Here is a 22,042-nt window from a genome sequence, read left to right as displayed (position 1 = left end):
TTTAAGAAAAGTAAATTATTTCTTTAAAAAAATGAAACAAAATCTATGTCAGAGCAATAATCTTGCTTCCTGAACTTCCAGCTCTCATGAAGATGTTTCAGGACAGATTTAGCATCAACTGAAGAGCAAAAAGTATCAAGGAGAGGGTTTTACTCCAGCAAATATTCCACCAACAAAATGTACAGATGCTCAAAAAAAATATTTACAGTAATGCTGCAAATTCAACTAAAATCCCTTAAGGAGAGCTGCACATTCCTGGAATGGGGAGAGCCCAGGAAGTGCTGGGTGAGCTTCAGGTGCCAGCTGAGCAAAACCAGAGCTGGAACTGGACAAGGATTTAAGGCAGAGGCAAGCAGAGGCCCTGAGGATGCCATCCAGGTTAAAAACGCCCTTGGAATGATTAGAAATAAATCCTAATTAAGAGCTGTGAGCAGGGTGTCAGATTGCTCATCTGACTTGGGACGAAAACTGAAAGGAAGGAGATTTATTTGCCTGCCAGGAGCCAGGGCAGCTGCAGGGTCCCTGGGTGTCCTTACAGAAGCAGGATCACAGCAAGGAGCTGAGCTGCTTTTGGAGATCCAATCCCAAACCCCTCAGCAGCTCCTCCTGTCCTTCCACCCGAACAGGCTCCCTCCTCCCCAGCACTGCCTGCTCACAACAAGGATCCAACTTTCCTCCTCCTCCCTCAGGTTTAGGATTTTCATTTCATCCAAAGGAAATGGCATTTTCCAGCCTCTGCTCTTTTGTATCCTCCTGATTTGTCCTCCACTTTGTCTTTAGCCATGAGCTTCCAGTAGATTGGAAATGATATTTCCTTTCATCTTTTCCCTTGTCACTTCAATTCAGCATTCCCTGGATTTGACACAGTCTCAGCCGTCCTTGGCAGCTTTTCCTCACTCTTCAGCTGCACCTGGCCAGGTTCACATTCACCCAGCACATTCCCAACCCCAAATTTCACTGCTGTGATCCAGTTTGAGCTACAGGACACAAAAACCTGGAAATTCCGGGACTCCAGCAGAGCAGCTGTGTAACTCATCAAGGTGAGCAGTGCAATGGTGAGAAATCACCTGTTAAATGCTTGTAACTACTGCTCCCATCACCAAAATTCAAATTATAATAGAGCAGGCTTAGAATCAAAATTAAAACTCTGTTCTGTGGAGATGCTCAGACAAAGCCAGCTGTAGGTCATGGGAAAATCCTATTTTTTAATAATGTAAGTATTGCTCCTTTGCTAAGTGCCACTTCTGTTTGGTTTTTAAGAGCTTAATTGATAAAAAGCATGAAAGGTTCAGTATCTGCTGAGTCCTTCAGGGAGCTCAGGCTGAGCTGCCCCAGCTGCTGCTGTCCTGAATCATCCCTTGGAATTGTAGAAATGATTTAGGCACCAGAAACTCCATCCCAGCCATGGCCAAGTGCCACCTCTGTGACACCGAGGGCTCCACATCTCTTGGAGGAACCATGGATTTCACTGGCAGGTGAGAAAAATAAAAATTAAAAAAAAAAAAATAAATCCTTTGGAAGAAAGTCACTGAAAAGTTTCAATCCTTTCTATACTCACATCCAGTTTTCTTCCAAAGCAAAAGGACTGGCAATGAACATCCAAACCCAGCCAGAGGCTGATTCACTGCCCCGATCCCCCCCACATCTCCCTCTCCCACCCCACTTGCAACAGAGACACAACACATCAAGTCCTGCAGGAATCTCGACTATTTCTAGCATTGATTGGATGGCTGAACCTTTCCCAGAGAAGAGCTTCTTTACACATTTACAGGGTGGAATTGAAAAGAATCCCCTTCAGTTTCTGCCAGGGCCAGAAGTGCAACAGCAATGCCCAGCTCAGGGAAAACCCAGTCCAGAGGGGTGAGGAGTGGATGGAATAAGAAATCTCAAGCCCAGCCCTGCTCAGTGCTGCTGGAGGAGCTGGGATCTGTCCCTGGACAGGGCTGAGCTGCACCAGCCACGGGGACTGAGGTGGGAAAATGAGGAAAAACCAGAGATGAGCACTGGGACTCTGAATTCCCTGTGCTGGATCAGGAGAGGGCACCAAGGAGGTCTGAAAGGTTCTGGTGGGAGAGTTGGAACCTCAAGCACGTCCTCAACACGTGGTGCTTGCTGTGTGGAAAAGGACAGGCTGTGGCACGGAGATTGTCCCACTCCAGGGGTCACTCTGGGCAGGCAGGGCAGGCTGGCAGGAGGGATGGGAATTCCCTTCAGGTGTTTTTCCCTGGAAGCAGGGGTTAGGAGACCCTGATCATCTGTGTCATTGCTTCTTCGTTGCTTTGAGATGGATCCTGCAGACACAAAAGGGTGGAAATTTCACATTTTTCCATGAAGCAGAGAGAACCACACACAACCATCAGGAGAACACACTCCTGCACTTCCCTTGAGCCCCAAAACTGTCCTGGTTTTCCTGGGTTTTACAGGCCACAAAAATCCTAAATACTTTCCAGGAATTTGTTGTTTCTGGTATTTAGGATCAGTATTTAGGAATGATTTTAGTTGAAAATAAGAAACACTCCCTAAGGCACAGGACTGCTCTAAAGCACTGAGCAACCACAGAACCTGTTCATTCTACTCCATTATGTCCCTTCCCTTGAAAAATGCCTTGCACCTTTTATGCAAATCAAGATGCAGCTAAGAATCAGATATTCCCATTTTTAAATTTTCCATCAGATGCAAAGATAAGGAGTCTCTACCTTTAATTGATGTCCTGAAAGAACAGCCCAGTCCCCAGGCAGAAAGGCTGTTTTACAAACACACAATGTGAACACACTTCTATCCACATTATTGTCATTTAATTCCTCAGGGCAAACATCCCTTGCTCTCCACAAGCAGTGACAGGAGGGTTTATTCCCAGGTTTTATTTATTTTATGCTTGGAATAAATCTAAAGGCAGGGAGGGCCCAGGGGCAGCAGACAAAAAATTCAGAGGGAGGGAGGGACAAGCAGCAAAGCCCAAAACCCCAAACAAAGCAGCACAGACACCTCTGCTGTGTGTCCTGAAGGGTTGAAAAGGGGATTTGCCCCAAACCCCACTCACCTGCATGTGAGGGCTGTCCTTTTCCTTGGGGGAGAAGAAGCGCCCGCCCTCTCCCCGTTTCCTGGCCATGGCGTGCCGGTGCCGCGACTCGTGCAGGTATTTCTGCAGGGAGGGAGGGAGAGCAGCTCAGGGAGAGCCACTCCTCCCATCCCTGCTTTCCCAGGGGAAATTCCACTCCCCATCCATCCATCCTCTGCCCCACAACCCTCCCAGTCACTGCCTTCCCAGAGGAAATTCCCAGTCATCGGTTTTCCAGGGGAAATTCCCAGTCCACATCTGTCCTCCGCCTTACATATTCCCAGTCTCTGCTTTCCCAGAGGAAATTCCCAGTCTCCATCCATCCATCCATCCATCCATCCATCCATCCATCCATCCATCCATCCATCCTCTGCCCCACAGATTCCCAGTCCCTGCTTTCCTATGGGAAATTCCAGTCCCCATCCATTCCCTATCCCACAGATTCCCAGTCCCTGCCTTCCTAGAAGAAATTCCCAGTCTCTGCCTCCCCAGGGGAAATTCTCACTCCCCATCCATTCTCCGCCCTACAGATTCCCAGTCACTGCTTTCCCCAGAAGAAATTCCCAGTCACTGCTTTCCCAGGGGAAATTCCCAATCCCCATCCATCCATCCATCCATCCATCCATCCATCCATCCTCTGCCCTACATATTCCCAGTCCCTGCCTTCACAGAACAAATTCCCAGTCCCCATCCATCTTCTATAGATTCCCAGTCATTGCCTTCTTAGAAGAAATTCCCAGTCACTGCTTTTCCAGGGGAAATTCCAGTCCCCATCCATCCCCTGCCCTACAAGACTCCCAGTCCCTGCCTTCCCAGAAGAAATTTCCAGTCACTGCTTTCCTAGGGGAAATTCCCAATCCCCATCCATCCATCCATCCATCCATCCATCCATCCACCCATCCATCCATCCTCTGCCCCACAAACTCCCAGTCACTGCCTCCACAAGGCAAATCCCAGTCACTGCTTTCCTAGAGGAAATTCCCACTCCCCGTCTATCCCCTGCCCCATAGATTCCCAGAAGAAATTCCCAGTCACTGCCTCCCCAGAATAAATTCCCAGTGCCCATCCATCCCCTGCCCCACAAACTCCCAGTTGCTGCTTTCCCAGAAGAAATTCCCAGTCCCTGCCTCTCCAGAGGAAATTCCCAGTCCCCATCCACCCCCTGCCCCACAGACACTGTGCTGACAATCAGTACCTGCTCACACACAGCTCCAAACACTCCCAAACCCCAAAATAAGCAAAGTACTTAAAAAATTTACTCTGATGCAGCTCATCAACAACCAAACCACTGTAAAACAGAGGAACACCAAGATTCCAACCCTCATTTTCCAGCCCAGCTGGGATTCTGTGCCTTTGCCACAGAGCAATTTTGTGTTAAATCTGAGTTTTATCCTCACCCTTCTCTCTTTGGGGATTTTTCCCTCTGCTTCCAGCTTGGCCCGTGCCTGCCTCCTCTTCAGGATGCGGTGGTACTGCTTGGCATTGACGTACAGGGGCTCCTCTTCCAGCATCTCTGCTCCAGGCAGGGGGATCCTCTGGATGGCTGGGACTGAGCCAGCCCCAGGCACCATCTGTACACACAGGGGGTTTAGTGCTTGCAGCTCAGCACCCAAACTCAACAAAAAATGGCATTCAAAAGCTCAATATTGAAACAGAAAGTGGGTGTTGCTCGGGTAATGCAGCTGCTTAAATGAAAAGGAGCAATGAAGCTGCTCTCAAACTGCAAACACATCTAAAACCAATCTAAACCTATGCAAAACCAACCCAAACCTCTGTAAAACCAACCCAAACCTATGCAAAACCAATCCAAACCTATGCAAAACCAATCCAAACCTATGCAAAACCAACCCAAACCTCTGCAAAACCAATCCAAACCTATGCAAAACCAACCCAAACCAACAATTCCTCATCAGTCCTGCTGGCTTTTCCTGATAAAGTGTGGTGATGTTCACAGGGCTCCCAGGATGAGGGAAGAGATGAGAGTCCTGACTCCATGTTTCAGAAGGATGGTTTATTATTATATTATATTATATTATATTATATTATATTATATTATATTATATTATATTATATTATATTATATTATATTGTATATTATATTAAAACTATACAAAAAGAATAGAAGAAAGGATTTAATCAGAAGGCTTGAAAGGAATGGAATGATAATAAAATCTTGTGACTGACCAGAGTCTGAGCCAGCTGACTGTGATTGGCCATTAATTAGAAACAACCACATGAGACCAATCCCAGATGCACCTGTTGCATCCCACAGCAGCAGATAACCATTGTTTACATTTTGTTCCTGAGGCCTCTCTCAGCTTCTTAAGAGAAATAATCCTAGCAAAAGGATTTTTCATAAAAAGTGTCTGTGACAATAAAGGTCACATTTCAACACAATTCCTTGTGTTGCTGCTCCTTGGACAATTAAACAAACAGGACATGGCTGGTGCTCCCCTTTCTTTTGGGTTATCTTTTATTTCAATGATTTCATTTCAGAGCATCACTGCAGAGCTGCTGACATCTAGTGGGGACCAGCAATATTCAACAGGTTCACACTACAAAGCAACAGGAACTGGCAGGAAAAATCTCTATAAATGATGGAAACAAATCCTAAGGGATCCTCAAGAAAATCAGAAGTGAAAAAATATATTTAAACCTTTGCTCATCAGCTCACAGCTCAGTTTGGATTTTAGTTTCCACATTTCTGAGCTGCTGATCCTGGATCACAGCAGGATCCAGTCCTTTGGAGCTGAAAATTTGTGTTGTTTAAACTTTAAACTAATGGAACTTAGAGAGAGAACTGACCATGGTATCTCACAATCTCACACAAGAGTTTATCAGAGAACCAGGGAATCCAGGATGCTTTGGGGTGGAGGGGATCTTTAGGATCCCCCAATCCCAACCTTCAGGGACACTTTTCACTCTCCCAGGGTGCTCCAGGCAGGGATGGAGCAGCCACAGCTCCTCTGGGGTCCTCAGGGCCTCCCCACCCTGCAGGGAGCAATTCCTCCCCAACATCCCACCCACCCCTGCCCTCCTTCCACTTCAAGGCATTCCCACCATCCCATCCCTACCCTTGTGAAAAGATTTGAGTACAAAACACCTCCAAGCTCAGCCTGCAGAGGCAGCAGTGGGGATTTCACACCTACCATGACCATTCCCCCTGAATTGACCACGTTGCCAGCCACTGGCAGTGTCACTGTCACCGTCCCCTGACCACTGCTGGTGGTGTTGGTGTTGGCTCCTGTCTGGACAATCTGGGCTCCAGCCAGGCTGGCTGCAGGAATGGTGATCATGCCTGTAACAGGGACTGTAACTTTAAGGAAGTAGAAAACAAAAGGAAAGGAAAAAAGAAAAAAAAGAAAAAGCAAGACAAAAAAAAAAAAAGAGAGAGAGAAAGAGAAAAGAAACAGAAACACGCACACAAAAAGAAGGGAACAGCATTAGTCCCACTTCTGTGTTTTACTCATTCATCCTTCCAAATCATGCAGAGAGTCAGGAAAGTGCTACAGTGAGGGATTAAATTCCATCAGAATTCCATTAGGTTTTTGCATTTGTAACCTCACTGTGAGTAACCACGTACTCTTGAGGTGGAAAAGCAAAATTCAGGGGTTTTATTCTACCAGGCCTTGCCAGAGACAAGGAGATTTTCTATTTCTGGAGTGAATTCCTGCAGAGCACACAAACACCTCAATAAATAAAAAGCCTCTCCAGGAGGTGCCCTGGCTCCTCCCAGCCCTCCTACCTTGCTGCAGGATGGTGCCATCAGCATTCACAGGCTGGTACACGATGGTCTGGCCCTCAGCAGCCTGGGCAACCTGCTGGCCTTGCACTGCAATCTGCTGCTGGGTCTGAACAAAACAAAGAGCACAAAAACGTCACAAATTGCCTCTTTTTCCCAGTGTTTACAATTCCTGAATGAACACATGGTGCTTGAGGTGTTCCAGGTGTCTATTTCTGCTGCCTCATTAGCAGCAGTAAGAAACAGGCTGGAGCACAGAGCAAACACCTGGAGATCAAACACCTGAAGCACATGTAAGATGCATTTTCCAACAGTTCCATAATGAAAAAAAACCCCAAATTCTAAGTTTCCTGACTCACTATGAAGATGTGAAAGGAAGAACTGTTCTGCTCCAAAATTTAATTTTGATCCTAACCAAAAGCATCAGCAGAAACCCCAGGTGTGACTGGACTACTGCACACAATGGCCCAAGTATGGAATTAGCAATGCTTCATGTTTTCAAAATTCAACAGAGAGACAAAAATGACCACGAACCAATAAAATACAGAAACACGATGGAGAAAAACATGCAATCTGATTTTTCTGCCCCAGAGTCATGTATGAAACACTACAGAAACATGACACTTATTCTCAAGTTCTCCTCAATATTAATAATTCCTTTTTTTAAATTTTTTTTTTTTTTTTTACTTAACCACATCTTTAAAAGTTTCTCTTCCTGTTCCTCTGCAGAAAAGCCTTTCATGCTGGTGCAGTTACCTGTGTCTGGCCAGCAGTAACTGCAGTCTGGGGCTGCTGTATAATGATCTGCTGGGTCTGGCCCTGCTGCCCCTGTACCTGCACAGCCTGCCCACCTTGAATCTGAATCTGACCTGGCTGGACCAACTGAATCTGTGGAAGAAAGAGTCAGAAAGGAACATTAACTATGCCTCTGATTTCTCCCTCCTCAGCCTCAGCATGACCAAGTCATCCCTGAGGGTGATTTGCTGTTGCACAGAAAAAGGAAGCAGGGAGTCTTCTCTTTTTGCAGTTGAGAATGAGGAGTTTGAATGGATTGCCACACAGGGCAGAGGGAGCAGAGTGCTGTGTCACTGTGCTCCAGCAGCTCTGCACTGCTTGCACAATAAATCACCCAGGAGAAATCAATTATTCACATCCACTGGGAACAAACAGGCAGGTGGAAGAGGAGGACTAAGATTTAAGACATCTGAGGGGTGCTCATTATCCAGCACTCAGAAGTATTTCTGGGATTTATAAAGTTGTCCTCAGCTTTGCAGAGTCTTTCCACCACTGTGGAACGTTCTTAGATTAAAAAAGAAGAGCTGGAATATGGTTTGAAGTTTGGGTTTAAAAACACAGTTATGGATTTTCCTCCACCAACCAGACTGAGAAAACCTCATACAAATTACAGTGGTTTGCAACAAAGGAAATGTTAAATAAACCTCTCAAAACACCAAGACATCATTTGCCTTCCTGGACTGTGCTGAGTTCCTAAATCCCATCCTAAATCATCAGGGCACTTTCATTATGCCATGGTCACAGTTCTTCTCTTTGCTTTTCAGCAACACTTCAACCACCTCCTTAAATTCACCAACTGTCTTTTAAACAGGTAATTACTTCCAAAAAATTCCATTTTCTGTGCCTCCTTCACTATTGCCTTCTGTGCAACAGGGAGGTTTAAATCCCCCTTCAGCCATCACACATTAGAGGGGCTCAAGCACAAATTACCTGCAAGAAGCTTTCTTAAATACTTTTTTTTTTTTTAAAAATCCTCTTTCTAAGCCATAAATTGAACAGGCACCAGATTCCCAACTACATTGCAAGGGCCAGATAAAATATCCCAAGAGACAAAAATCCTGCTCTGTGGGAAGGTATCCCACATGACAGATATCCCTATTCCCATAGGAAAGTATCCCTGCCTATGCCAGGGAGGTGCAACTGGATGAGCTTTAATGTCTCATCCAACCCAAATCATCCCATGATGAAAAACCCCAAACCAATCCAGCTGTGTTTTAGCACTAAAATCTTTGCACCAGGCCATAAATCATAAAAATTCAGTTCATAAAGGACTTTTACTCATTCCCACTGTCACAGAGCTACCAAGCACCAGCTCAGGCTGCTTTTGCTCAATAAACAAAAATCCTGCTCTGTGGGAAGGTATCCTACAGGATAGATATCCTTATCACAGGTATCCTTATCACAGGTACCCCTATCCCCACGGGAAGGTGTCCCTGCCTATGCCAGGAAGGTGCAACTGGATGAACTTTAAGATCTCATCCAACTCAATCCATTCCATGATGAAAAGCCCCAAACAAACCCTCAAACCCTGTGTTTGAGCACTCAAATCTTTGCACCAGGCCATTAAAAACCAGCTCATAAAGGACTTTTACTCATTGCCACTGTCCCAGAGCCACCCAGCACCACCTCAGCCTGCTTTTGCTCAACAAACAAAAATCCTGCTCTGTGGGAAGGTATCCCACCATCACAGGTATCCTTATCACAGGTACCCCTATCCCCACAGGAAGGTGTCCCTGCCTATGCCAGGAAGGTGCAACTGGATGAGCTTCAAGATCTCATCCAACCCAAATCATTCCATGATGAAAAACCCCAAACCAACCCAGCTGTGTTTCAGCACTAAAATCTTTGCTCCAGGCCATAAAAAACCAGCTCATAAAGAACTTTTACTCATTCCCAGTGTCCCAGAGCCACCCAGCACCACCTCAGCCTGTTTTGCTCAACAAACAAAAATCCTGCTCTGTGGGAAAGTATCCCACATCACAGCAATCCTTATCACAGGTACCCCTATCCCCACAGGAAAGTATCCCTGCCTATGCCAGGAAGGTGCAACTGGATGAACTTTAAGATCTCATCAAACCCAAATCATTCCATGATGAAAAACGCCAAACAAACCCAGCTGTGTTTCAGCACCAAAATCTTTGCACCAGGCCATAAAAAACCAGCTCATAAAGGACTTTTACTCATTGCCACTGTCCCAGAGCCGCCCAGCACCAGCTCAGGCTGGGTTTGGGGTGCTGAGCAGAGCCCTGTGTGGCAGTGGCAGCACCCCAGAGCTGTGCAGTGTCCCCAGGTGTCTCACCTGCTGCAGCCCCTGTGTGCCAGACACGGGCACCTGCATGATGGTCTGGCCCTGGCCCCCGGGCACGGCCTGCACCATGATGGGCTGGCCCGTGGAGGTGATGAGCTGCCCCCCGCTCACCTGCACCATCAGAGGCTGCCCCTGCACCTGCAACAACAAAACAACAATGAAAAACCCACCAAAGCAGCCCCAGAGCCCAGCCCTGCCCACCCTGTCTGTGGGGAGTGGGCACTGAGCTGCTTCAAACCAGCCCTGGCTTCCAGTGCTAAGGGTTTAGTGAGTTATCTGCTTGTCCTGCAGTCTAGTGGTTACAAAGCATGAAAATCCCATTTTCCAGCCACATTTTTCATGCACAGCCCGAGAGCAAAGTGGGATAAAAAACTTCATTATTCACCTCACAATTACTGATTCTTAGTTGAGGTTCCTATTGAGATTTGTTAGGTTTTCTAGTTGAGGTTCCTACTGAGAGAACTCTGTTCTGACAGGGAGGTTCTGAGGTGGCTCTCTTCAATTTTATGCCTACAACATTCTCATTTCCAAACTGACATGGATGGAGCATGGGATGTGCTGGAGAAGAAACTCTCCATGGTTATTGAGGGAAATTGTAACTGGAGCAACAGAAAATGGAGTTCAGGGAGGAAAAATCAAAGTGGATGGGCAGCAGCCACTTCTGGGCCTAAAAAGGTTTAGATTGGATAAATATAAATATAAATATAAATATAAATATAAATATATAAATATCCAAGGCCAGGCTGGACAGGGATGGAGCACTCTGGGATAGGGGAAGGTGTTGGGGTGGGAACTGGGTGAGCTTTAAGGTTCCTTCCCACCCAAACCACTCTGGGATTCTGAGGTAACTTTGGCCTGAGAATCTCTGGACTCTTGGACCTGGTGTCTCTCTGGCCACTGGGAAAAAGGCCCATGAAAACAAAAATATGGGGAAAACCTCTCTGTTTGAACCCTCTCACCTGCCAAGCCCCCAAATTCCCCACACACATCTTGGAAAATACTCTACCTCCACAGCCTAAATGCAAAATGAGTCTCATGAAATCAGAACAAAATCTGATTTGTTTAGGAACAAGAACATCACAATGTGGTAAAGCCACCAAAGTTTCACACCCCAGAGGGTGAGGAGCCAAATCCTGCCCTGGGAATTGGAGTTTGCAGGTCCCCACTCTGTCCCTCAGCCTGTCCATGTCCCATCCAAAGCCCTCAGCCCCTGGGCTGGGTCACACAGGGAGGAGCATGCTCAGGTCAGCACAGAGAAGCACAGGCAGCAGCACAACGTCCAAGAAGCAGAAAGGAAAACAAGAGGCATTCCAGGATTTTTGTTAATGAATCACAGCAAGGCAAACTAGGAAAAAAAAAAAAAAAAAAAGGTGGGAAGAACATAACAACAACCAGAGGTCCCAGTGAGCCCAGCAACCCAAGTGAGGCAGCATCTGAGAGTTGGACTCTGAACATAAAAAATGCTGTGTTGATTCTGCAGCTGGCAGGGCCATCCCAGCCCCTTGGAATCACCCTTCTCTGAAGAATTACAAACCAAACCAAACCAAAATCCTGAGTGCAAAACTGCCACAGCTGCCCAGGGTCTGTCAACTGCTCTACAAAGGGCTCCTGCAAAGCCTGGGTGAGTTAAGGAAGACAGGAAACACTTCACACTGAAAGCAATTTCTTTCCAAGCTGGGATGTATTTGCTGTATGGCTCCTGGATTATTCACAGGTAAATAAGAAATTGGATCTCCCAGTGCCACAGAGACCAATGCTGTCCCCAGGTGCCCTTTGAGTCCCACCTGAGAAGGTTCCACTGTCCAAGCTCAGCTCTGGCACCACCTCTGTGTGGTGAAGGCAGAGCCCTGCTCAGGGAAGAGCTCAGAACCTTCATTTCCTTGCAATTACAGGAAATCTCTGGGTTTTATCCCAACTGCTCCTTCCTCATTTTGCTGTTCAGAACTTTAAAATCTCCCTGAACTTTATTCCCGCCATGCACCAATGGGAACAGCTCCAATGCCAAGCCCAGAGGCAGCACCCAGCAGAAATTCCTGCTCCACATCCATCCCCCTGCTCCTCCTGGAAGCCCTGGGAAAACACAGCATTAGATATGTGCTGCTGGGGAGGGGCATGCAGTGCTCAGAAACACAATCAGAGAGGTCACCACTACCTGGAGGGTCTGGACTTGCTGGCCTGAGGCCGATGCCACCTGGGCCTCAGTCTGCAGCTGGACAGCTGTGACACCTCCCTGCTGCTGGGAACAGGAACAGGGAGAGCTTGAAACACGGAAACGCACAACACACTGATGGCACAGGGGGTGGGGATCACACACACTGCTCCAGGAACACCAGGAACGGGAGTTTCAGCAAAACTCAGGATGGAGTTCCCTGGAACTGCACTGCCAGGTTCAATATTCCAACTCACAGGGAACAGGGCAGGGCATTTTGCAGGATTTCAAGCTCAGTTTCAGGGGTTTAATTATGGAGTTTCAGGCTTCAATATTCCAACTGACCAGGAACAGGATGGGTCATTTTACAGAATTTCAAGCTCAGTTTCAGGGGTTTAGTTTTGAAGTTTCACGTTTCAGTATTCCAATAACAGGGAACAGGGCAGGGCATTTTGCAGGATTTCAAGCTCAGTTTCAGGAGTTTAGTTTTGAAACTTCAGGTTCAATATTCCAACTCACAGGGACCAAGACAGGTGATTTTGCAGGATTTCAAGCTCAGTTTCAGGGGTTTAATTATGGAGTTTCAGGCTTCAATATTCCAATAACAGGGAACAGCATGGGTCATTTTACAGAATTTCAAGCTCAGTTTCAGGGGTTTAGTTTTGAAGCTTCAGGCTTCAATATTCCAACTCACAGGAATAGGTGATTTTGGGCAGGTGATTTTGCAGGATTTCAAACTCAGTGTCAGGGTTTCAGTTTTCAAGTTTCAGTCTTCAATATTCCAACTCACAAGGACCAAGACAGGTGATTTTGCAGGATTTCAAGCTCAGTTTCAGGGGTTTAATTTTGAAGTTTCAGGCTTCAATATTACAATAACAGGGAATAGGGCAGGTGATTTTGCAGGATTTCAAGCTCAGCTTCAGGGTTTCAGTCTGCTCACTGCCCAGGTTTTGGCACAGTGAAGGGTTCCAGATTTTGGGCACACTTGTTTTTCCCAACAAAGCCCTTCCTGAGCTCATCTCTGCCACCCCTGTGTCAGTGACTGTCCCAGTAGTGACCCTGAGGGACAGTCTGGAGAGGCTGCAGGAGCTAAAAGCCTTTTCTATCTTTAGCCTCTTTGCTAAGAGTCCCAAAATACTCCCAGCAACTGTGTTAGCATGGGGAGATGAAGGACAGCTCACTCCCAAGTGCTGTAACAGCCTGGTAAAACATCTCATTTTAGCAAAATGTTCCACATCAGACACAGGCTTTAAGAAGTTGCACTGAAAGTGAAAGCCAAGAGTTGTGTTTATCTCCTTTTCACCTGGAAAATGTCAATAAACCAACTACATCTTTGGTTATCTGCTGCAAACAGGTATTTCAGATAATCCTTAATATAAAATGTTTTAATCTCGAGTGCAATCTTGTTCTGGCTGGAAAAATCAACTCCAGCTAAACCCAGGGGAAGGATTTGGTCCCTCCTGAGGCCAAAGCAAAGCACAGCTCCCTGAAAACATCATCCAGTGGCTCTGCCCTTTGCATGGCAAACCACCAAACCTCCCCAAACTAGAGCAGAAGGTGCAAGAAAAATTCAGCAGCAGCTGGAAAAACATCCCCACATCTGGATATGGAAAGCTGAGCAGCCAAAATCAGCAAACCCTCTAAACTCAGCCCTGGTGTTTCCACACTGAAATGTGAATTTCTTTGTGGGATGGATGAGTTCATCCAAAGCTCCTTGGTTGGTTGAATTCCTGTTCTGTGTTTGCTTTGCTCCACCTGTTGTTCTGAAACAAAGAATCTCTATAAATGTTCATTTGGCAAAGCTGGAGGAAACCTCTGTGGGCTTGAACAAAACCTATTTCAACATTGGGGGATTTTTTTCTTGTGGACAACTGATTGTTCCTGTTAATATTCTGTTTCCTCCATTTTCAGAGATGTGTTAATATATTTTTATATTTTACTTTCCCCATGTCACCACCATTTTGCAAACTTCCTGCTACACTGAAATTTGGTCACTTGTACACCTGCATTTTCATTTTAATTTTATTTAAATGTTTGTATTTAAGTAAGATTTTATAATTTTTATTTAATTTTAAATATATATATATTTACTTTTAATATTTAATTTTTAAAACCACATTTACTCTGACTTCCAGGCAGGTGCCATCAGTGACAGAAGTCAGGTGAGCAGGTACCCAGGAGGATCAGGATTGTGCTGCTGAAACCAAGTTCCTTCCAAGCTGGGATGTATTTGCTGTTTGGATCCACATGGCTCCTGGGTTACTCACAGGTAAATAAGAAATTGGATCTCTCAGTGCTACAGAGGCCATTGCTGTCCCCAGGTGCCCTTTCAGTCCCAGCTGAGAAGGTTCCACTGTCCAAGCTCAGGCTCTGGCACCACCTCCCCTCAGGGAAGAGCTCAGATCCCTCATTTCCTTGGAATTACAGGAAATCTTTGGGGTTTATCCCAACTGTTCCCTCTGAGGGGTGCACAGGATTCCCCCATTCCATACCTGCTGCTGGATCTGCCCTGCCTGCACCACGATCTGCTCCGTGGAGCTGCTGCTGTTGGCTGTGTACTGCTCCATGGTGCCTCAGCCCTGCAGGGAAAACAAAAATCAGGTGATCTGCTGTCCCCAGGCCTGGCAATCCCTGCTGTCCCCAGGCCTGGCAACCCCTGCTGTCCCCAGGTTTGGCAATCCCTGCTGTCCCCAGGTTTGGCAATCCCCGCTGTCCCCAGGCCTGGCAATCCCCGCTGTCCCCAGGTTTGGCAATCCCCGCTGTCCCCAGGCCTGGCAATCCCCGCTGTCCCCAGCCTGGCAACCCCCGCTGTCCCCAGCCTGGCAATCCCCGCTGTCCCCAGCCTGGCAATCCCTGCTGTCCCCAGGCCTGGCAACCCCCGCTGTCCCCAGCCTGGCAATCCCTGCTGTCCCCAGGCCTGGCAATCCCTGCTGTCCCCAGGCCTGGCAACCCCTGCTGTCCCCAGCAGCTGCCAAGCCAAGCAAACCAGGAGCTGCCCCAGGGATTTTTTGCTGCTCCACCTCAGCAATAAACAGAGGAAACCCTTCAGGCCCATCCAACCTGAGGGAGCAGCAAAACCACCTCAATTCTGGCCCAGATTTCATGGACTCCACCAATTCTGTGAGTCTGCACAGCCTGGTGCCCACACGGGGAGTGGCACTGCTGGGAAAGCTCAGGAAATGCAAAACCTCCAGGTGTGAAGTTGAACCTTAAGGTGTGAAAGTTTCTCTCCTTGTTTTTCTTCCCTCTCCTGCTCTCATGGGATGGTTTGGGTGGGAAGGGACATTAAGGACCATCCAGTGTCACCCCTGGCCTTGGACATTTCCAGGGATCCAGGGGCAGCCACAGCTCCCAATCCTCACCTTCATAGGGAGGAATTTCTTCTCTAAACAAAGATTTCTATACTCAAATACAGCCTTCATGGATTTTGGGAAGCAGATTTCCCAGCAGCTCCATCCTCTCACTGCCCCTCATTCCTTGGCCCCTTCCCTGCACACATCTGTGCTGAAAGAAAACATCTTTTCCCTGCCACTGCTTCCCTCCTCACTGGCCCAACAGCAGCAGAATTCCTGCCTTAGTGAGGTGTTTGATTTATGCCACGACTGAACAAGTTCCTGCTACACTGCTGAATGAAACCACAGCCAGGAACTTGAATTTTCCAAGGCTAAAGCAACAAAACCTCTGGCCCCCTCCATTTTTCAAGGAATGCTGACAGGATTAAGTCACAGACTCTCTGTACCCGTTGCTGTGGTTACTGCTGCTGTTTGAGTCCCATCCTTTGCCCATTTCCTGAGACTTTTTCACAGCCAGAGTAAAAGATAAATATTCTTTCTGAAAATGCTGCTGTCAGGTTCCCATTTCAATTTCACACTGCATTCTTCATTCCTGCCCTAAATTAATTTTTTTTAATTAAAACATTAACAGCTCTGTAATCCCAACACTCTGCAGCAGCTGCCTGAAGTTCTGGACAAGGTTTTGGATCCTCACCATCCAAGGGATTATCTCATCCCATTCATTAAACACAGAGCAGCCAAGTTAAATATTAATGATCAGGGATCAATCAATGGCAGAGGAGGGATGGCAGCTCCTCCCCCAGTGAGCTCATGGGCAGCTCCAGCTCACCGGGAATGCTCTGGGAACCAGAGAGTGTTGCAGTCCCAGCAGCAGATATATATATATAATTATGCATAAAATATATAAAAATAATTATACATAAATATATAAAAATATATATTATATAAAGACATATTTATGGACATTATATAAGTATATATATTTTACATAACTAATATATATACATATACGTATGAATATATATGTATGTGTATATATATATATATATATGTACTGAGTTGTATGGGACTCATTAGGATCCTTAAACTCCTGCCCCTACACAGGATAGCTCCAAAATTACATTCAAATATTTACACATATACATATATAACACATAACTTATATTTATATAAATCCAGCTGCACCAGGAGCAGTTTCCTCAACAACCAACCCACACCAAGAGCGAACCAGTGCCACGAACAGCCCGAGAGCTCCGGAGCATGGCTCGAGCCGTGTCCCCGAGCTCCGTTCCGCGGGATCCACCGCTCCAGGGACACCGCACGCCCACACCGGAGCGGGATTTGGGATTTAACACGGGGGCGGGCGGAGCACGACATGTGGAGCCCGGGCTGTGAAAGCCAGGGATGAGCCGGGGCTGTTGTGGCACTGCGGGAAGCCCCGGCCCGGGGCTCTCCCGGTGTGCTCGAGCCCCCGGCCCTGCCGCCGGACACATCAGGGCAGCAGCACGGCGCACACCGGCACCGGACGGGGGAGGCTCCCGGGGCGGAGCGCGCCGGGGGAACAGGCCGGGCCCCGCTGCGGCGCCGGGCCCCGCGCCCCCCGCCCGGCCGCGGAGTACCCGACCCCGCTGCTCGCGGCCCCGCTCGCCCCGCGGCCCCGGCGCGGCCGCACCGAGCCCGGCCCCGGTTCCCCCCTCAGCCCCTGAGTGGCCGCGGCCCCGCCAATCCCGGCGCGCGGGGGCTCCATATTGGCCGCTCGCGCTCACCGTGCCGCGCTGCCCGGTCCGCGCCCCGCGCTGATTGGCTCCGCCGCGGGGCCCCGAAGCCCAATCAGCGCCCGCACTCGCCCGCCGCGCAAAATGGCGCCCAACCGCGGACAAAGGGGGCGAGGGGCGGGGCCCCGCCCGGCCGCGGCCGCCCAACCGCGCGCCTCGCCCGGCCCGCCGCCGCTGCGCCTGCGCGGGGGCCGTGGCGCGCGCGCGCGCGGGGAGGGCCACGCCCATCCCTAAGCTCCGCCCCCTGCCCGGAATGTTCTGGGCTGGGACCATGGAGCGGGTCCGCGCGCGCGCGCCGCCGCCATGTTGTGTGGGGCGGGGCTGCCATGTTGTGTGAGGCGATACCGCCGTGTTGTGTGAGGCGATATCGCCGTGTTGTGTGCCGCCACACCGCCGTGTTGTGTGCGGCGATACCGCCGCGTGGGCTGAGAAGGATCCGCCAACTCCCCGGCGAGGCGGATCCGCCATTTCGCCGCGAGGCGGAGCCGCTGAGGCTGAGGCGGTACCGGCAATGTCCCCCTGAGGCGGAGCCGCCGTGCCGGCTGAGGCGGGGCGCTGTGGCCGTGAGGCGGGGCCGCCCTTGCGGCTCGGCCGGAGCGATGTGGGCGGCGCTGGGCAGGCTCGGGGTGGCGCAGGCCGTGGGCCCGGCACGGTTGATCGCTGTGCGCCCCGCGGGTGCGGCGGCCGAGTGGCGCTGAGGGGTGGGAGGGGAAGGAGGAGGAGGGTGAGGATGGTGATGAGGGTGATGAGGAAGAGGGCGGCAGCCTGGGGGTGCTCATTGTGCGGTGACCCAGGGCTGGGGCCTCCTCCCGGGCCGGAGCTGTAGGCGCAGGGGGACCGGGCCAGGGGCACCGGCATCTCTCGTAGACGTCCCACTGTCACAGATCAGTTAGGCTTAGTCTCGCCCCCTCTAACACACTCTTACTGCCTAGCTTGAGGTTCCTAATAATTGTTTTTCTCTCATCTTTCCAGCCGCAGGAGCCTTCTCCATACCCCACGTTACCATGGCCACCCACTTGTCCAAGGATCAGGAGAGAGTGCGTAGGAAATGGGTTACACGGGATATTATTGTCTGTGCAAAGAGGCTTTCCTCTCATTACAGCCCTGACAGCACGGCACTGGCTGCATCCTGCAGCTTCTGAGAGCTGCCAGTGCTGAAATCCGTGTGCTTTTTGTGTGTAATGTCAGTGGGGCAGGTGCTGTGCGGCAGCACAGAGCTCACCTGCCTGCCTGAGCACCTCGGTGCTGCTGGAGGGGTTTCACTAATCCAGCTGTGCTCCCTGTCACATAATTACCCTTTTAAGCTTTGATTTTGTAAGATTACCTGCTGAGCTGGCACATGATGCTCATAAATGATCTCGTTGAGGAGGTGTAGTGGGTTTGTAATTCTGTGTACGAGGTGTGTAATTCTCTGTAGTGGGTTTGCAATTCTCTGTAGTGGCTTTGTAATTCTCTGTATTTGGTTTGTAATTCTCTATATTGGGTTTGTTATTCTCTGGATTGGGCTGGTAATGCTGTGAATTTGGTTTGTAGTTCTGTCTAAGGAGTTTGTAATCCCACACGTGGGGTTTGTAATTCCCTCCCTTGGGTTTGTAGCCCGTGCCAGCTCAAACACTTACACAGCAAACTAAAAGCCTGCCCCTCTTGCTGCCCATTCCCTGGTCACCAGAGCCCTGTGTGCCCTCTGAGGAGGTGTTGTTGCCCTGCCCTGCAGATCAAGTGTGTCAAGGGGGACCTGTTCTCGTGCCCGAGCACGGACGCCCTGGCTCACTGCATCAGCGAGGATTGCCGCATGGGCGCCGGCATCGCCGTGCTCTTCAAGAAGAAGTTTGGAGGCGTCCAGGAGCTCCTGGATCAAAGTGAGTGGTGCCTGAAGGAGCTCCTGATTTCCAGCAGGGAGGGTGTTGGAGCTGTGTGGGGTTATGGAGTGTGGCTGTTGTAAAAACACCTTGGTTTTTGTGCTTTAGAGAAGAAGACGGGGGAGGTGGCGGTTCTGCAGAGGGATGACCGCTACATTTACTACCTGGTAAGGGCTGGGGTGGCACTGGGGCACTTCCCTGGAGCTAAACTGTCACATTAATAGCTAGGGGGGGTTTTGGTCCTGTTCATGGAATCAGGGAATCACAGAATGGTGGGGTGGGAAGGGACCTTAAAGCTCATCCTGAGCAGGGACAACTCCTCTGTTGTGGCTGTCTCATCCTGTGCCAGGGCTTCACCACCCTCACAGGGAACAATTCCTTCCCAGTATCCCATCTAACCCAGCCCTCCGGCAACGTGTAGCCATTCCTGTTGTCCTGTCACTCCAGGCCCTGTAAATAAATAGTCTCTGTCTTGTTGGCTCCCTTTGGGCACTAGAAGGGAGGTTCTGGAATGTTCCTCGTAATAAGAGATGTGTTCTCAAACACTGCCTCTGAGGAGCAGCCAAGCTGTTGTGTGCATCTGCATTTCACCTTTACCTGCACAGAACTGGCTGCAGAATTAGAGTGTTTTAAGCTGTGAAATGTTCTTTGCTCAGGTCTTTCCACAGAAGTAAGTGTGGGTGTGGAGTTTTGGGATATCAGGGAATCTGTTTTGTATTTGTAACAGACAGAGGTTTGCAGGGGTGATGCCCAAGGCACAGCTGAGCTTTTCTATTTTTCTGTAGATTACAAAGCAGAAGGTTTCTCACAAGCCCACCTATGAGAGCATGCAGAAGAGTTTGGAAGCCATGAGAGCTCACTGCCTGAACAACGGAGTCACCGACATCTCCATGCCCAGGTGAGGGGCTCAGCAGCTGATACCAATGTTGGGAGTTTCATTTCTAGAAGGATGTCTGAGGGATGATCCCCTGCTGTGAAACAAGAATTCAAGCATCCACCTCTATCCAACTCCTCTGTTCACCTGGGAAAATCTAATTTCCATTTCCCTGTGCATTTGTTTCCTTGTTCTCCCCACATTCTGTGGGTTTATGGGGAGCTGTGGCAGGGCCACCCCAAACTGCAGCTGGTTGGGCACAGCACAAGGCCCAACGAGGCTTTTTTGGTGCTTTGTTTTCCAGGATTGGATGTGGACTCGACGGCCTGCAGTGGGAAAAGGTGTCAGCCATCCTTGAGGAGGTGTTTGAGAACACTGACATCAAGATCACAGTGTACAGCCTGTGAGCAGAGCGGTCCCAGATCCCCATTTCCCCCAGTTTTGGGAGCAGAACCTGTGAACGGACAAGGGGGGACCTGTGTGTGGAGCCCGTTCTGCATTTGGGTGTCACTGACTCGTGTGACAGTGACAGGGGCTTCCAGCAGCAGCAAGCTCCAGAGAAGTTCATTTGGGCTGTTAATTAGCAGGAGGCAGCGGCGCTGTGCTAAGCCTGGGGGAGCTCCCAGAGTGTCCCTGCAGCCACCAGGTGTCACTGGGGCTCCACGCACTGAAACGGAGCCGCTGCCATTGGGGACTGGGGGTTTCTGTTAGGGCTGGCACCTCTGCTTTGTTCTGTTTGCCATGCCCTGCCTGGCACGGGGGTCACTCACCTGTCCTCACACGTGGAACGGTTTCATTTCTCCCTTCCTGCCACAAATTGGGTTTGCTGAGGTGGTGCTCACTCAGGATCATGGTGTGATGTGAAATAAACACTGCCCTGCTGTTGGATTGGTACCTGTGGCTCTTCTGGGGACAGGCTGGGATTGCAGGGAATGCTGGAGGGGGGTAAATACACCTGGTGGGTGTGTTTTATACATCTATAATTTATAATCTACAGAGCTCTGTTTGGTGAGGATCCAAACAGGCTGCTGTGCTCTAAAATCTCACAGGATGAGGTTTAAGGTGGGGTTTTCACATTTCTTTGTTTGGTGCATTTGTAGTCCAGGTGTTACACAAAGGTTGGTGTTTGTCACTCAAAACAAAAACAAATCAGCACCACCTCTGCTTCTGAGATCCATGGAAAACTCCTGATTTGGCAGAGTTTGTTGCAGAACTGAGGAACTGCCACAGACCTTCCCTTCGTGTTTGGTTTTTAAATCCTCCCACAATAACAGTTCTTTTGGACTTGTGTCATTCTGCATGCCCAGAAAAGTGCCAGGTGTGTTGAAGAAATACAAAAATGGGACACGAGAGTTGGGAATTTTGTAGCATGACAGGGTTCCTGATTGGATTCCTTGGGAAGGGACTGGGTTACTCAGTTCTGTTTGTCTTTATCCTTGCTTTCCTTGTTCCTTGCCCATATTTTGTAGACCAGTTTGGTGGGGAATTGCTGTAGCTGGGAAAAACAACAAAGAGGAATTTGGAGCAATGAGCTGATCCAGAACAGGCATGGAGGCTGCTCATGGATTCAGTCTTTCCCTAATTTGTGTCTGGGTTTTTGTTCTGGTTCCTTACTCATGGCATCCCCGTGAGCTTTGTTGTACATGGAAAGTGATCCTGCTCTCCAGCACTTGTGTGTACTCTGGAAATTTTTTTGGCATTTAGTTCTCCCTTCCCAGCTACAAAATATTCCCTGTGTGGCTGTCCTGGGATGTCCTTGAACTCAGACTTGTCAGGTTCAATTTAGGACTTCTTGCAAGTAGAGAAGAAGGAATAAACAGTGTTTTGGCTTTTGCAGTGGCTTCCCATTTTATTTCATTCTGCTTTTCCCAGGTTTATATCCCAAATGACATTGTTTGATATCGAATTCTTGGGCTCCATCATGATTTGGAAGAGAGCTGTTGGCCCTGAATTAAATCACAGCTCTGACTATAGAGGAGAACAGAGGGAGAAAACTTCTTTCTCACCTTTAAATCAATTTCTTTTCCTCTTTCTAATGTATTTATCTAACCAGCAGCTTTGTTCTAAGGTCTCTTCCCAAGAAATATTCCCAGAACGTGATCCCACAGCCTGCCTGCGGATCACTGCCATCCCTTTCACCACAGAACGGGTTTGGTTGGGGCAGGGAGGGGAAGGAACAAAAAAACACC

The 22,042-nt window shown here is 48.9% G+C and overlaps 2 protein-coding genes across 9 annotated transcripts; one reads left to right on the top strand and one right to left on the bottom strand.

Annotated features, from left to right (window-relative positions):
• Positions 1-830: 830 nt before the first annotated feature.
• On the bottom strand, positions 831-17,204 carry NFYA (nuclear transcription factor Y subunit alpha). 7 transcript variants are annotated; one of them, XM_054293968.1, is made up of 10 exons: positions 17,112-17,204; positions 14,545-14,631; positions 12,053-12,139; positions 9,895-10,041; positions 7,557-7,688; positions 6,804-6,909; positions 6,208-6,374; positions 4,456-4,629; positions 3,041-3,142; positions 831-2,291 (listed from the first exon to the last, which is right to left on the bottom strand). In XM_054293968.1, exons 2-10 carry the CDS (start codon positions 14,617-14,619, stop codon positions 2,238-2,240), a joined length of 1,044 nt encoding a protein of 347 aa, XP_054149943.1. In that variant the 5' UTR covers positions 14,620-14,631; positions 17,112-17,204; the 3' UTR covers positions 831-2,237. The 7 variants fall into 7 exon arrangements, with proteins under 7 accessions (XP_054149943.1, XP_054149945.1, XP_054149944.1 ...); XM_054293970.1 differs by having other exon boundaries at positions 12,056-12,139; XM_054293969.1 differs by having other exon boundaries at positions 12,053-12,136.
• Positions 17,205-17,707: 503 nt separating this feature from the next.
• On the top strand, positions 17,708-21,689 carry OARD1 (O-acyl-ADP-ribose deacylase 1). 2 transcript variants are annotated; one of them, XM_054293965.1, is made up of 6 exons: positions 17,708-17,795; positions 18,093-18,157; positions 18,835-18,979; positions 19,088-19,146; positions 19,765-19,877; positions 20,158-21,689. In XM_054293965.1, exons 1-6 carry the CDS (start codon positions 17,720-17,722, stop codon positions 20,258-20,260), a joined length of 561 nt encoding a protein of 186 aa, XP_054149940.1. In that variant the 5' UTR covers positions 17,708-17,719; the 3' UTR covers positions 20,261-21,689. The 2 variants fall into 2 exon arrangements, with proteins under 2 accessions (XP_054149940.1, XP_054149941.1); XM_054293966.1 differs by having other exon boundaries at positions 17,765-17,782.
• The last annotated feature ends 353 nt before the right edge of the window (positions 21,690-22,042 follow it).

The sequence above is a fragment of the Melozone crissalis genome, unplaced genomic scaffold (assembly GCF_028551555.1).
Source record: "Melozone crissalis strain CALT ecotype California unplaced genomic scaffold, PUWL_Pcris_2 ptg000198l_1, whole genome shotgun sequence".
Lineage (NCBI taxonomy): Eukaryota > Metazoa > Chordata > Aves > Passeriformes > Passerellidae > Melozone > Melozone crissalis.
Note: the sequence above shows the minus strand (reverse complement) of the source record. Positions and strands in the feature narration are given on the sequence as shown.

Bases quoted from the DNA above. Each gene is read 5' to 3' on its own strand.
- NFYA (XM_054293968.1), bottom strand. From the start codon at position 14,619: ATGGAGCAGTACACAGCCAACAGCAGCAGCTCCACGGAGCAGATCGTG. The intron at 12,140-14,544 runs GTATGGAATGGG...TCCTGTTCCCAG, and splicing joins CAGGGCAGATCCAGCAGCAG to CAGCAGGGAGGTGTCACAGC. The intron at 6,375-6,803 runs GTAGGAGGGCTG...ACTTCCTTAAAG, and splicing joins TGGCACCATCCTGCAGCAAG to TTACAGTCCCTGTTACAGGC.
- OARD1 (XM_054293965.1), top strand. From the start codon at position 17,720: ATGTGGGCGGCGCTGGGCAGGCTCGGGGTGGCGCAGGCCGTGGGCCCG. The intron at 17,796-18,092 runs GTGCGGCGGCCG...TCATCTTTCCAG, and splicing joins GATCGCTGTGCGCCCCGCGG to CCGCAGGAGCCTTCTCCATA. The intron at 18,158-18,834 runs GTGCGTAGGAAA...CCTGCCCTGCAG, and splicing joins TGTCCAAGGATCAGGAGAGA to ATCAAGTGTGTCAAGGGGGA.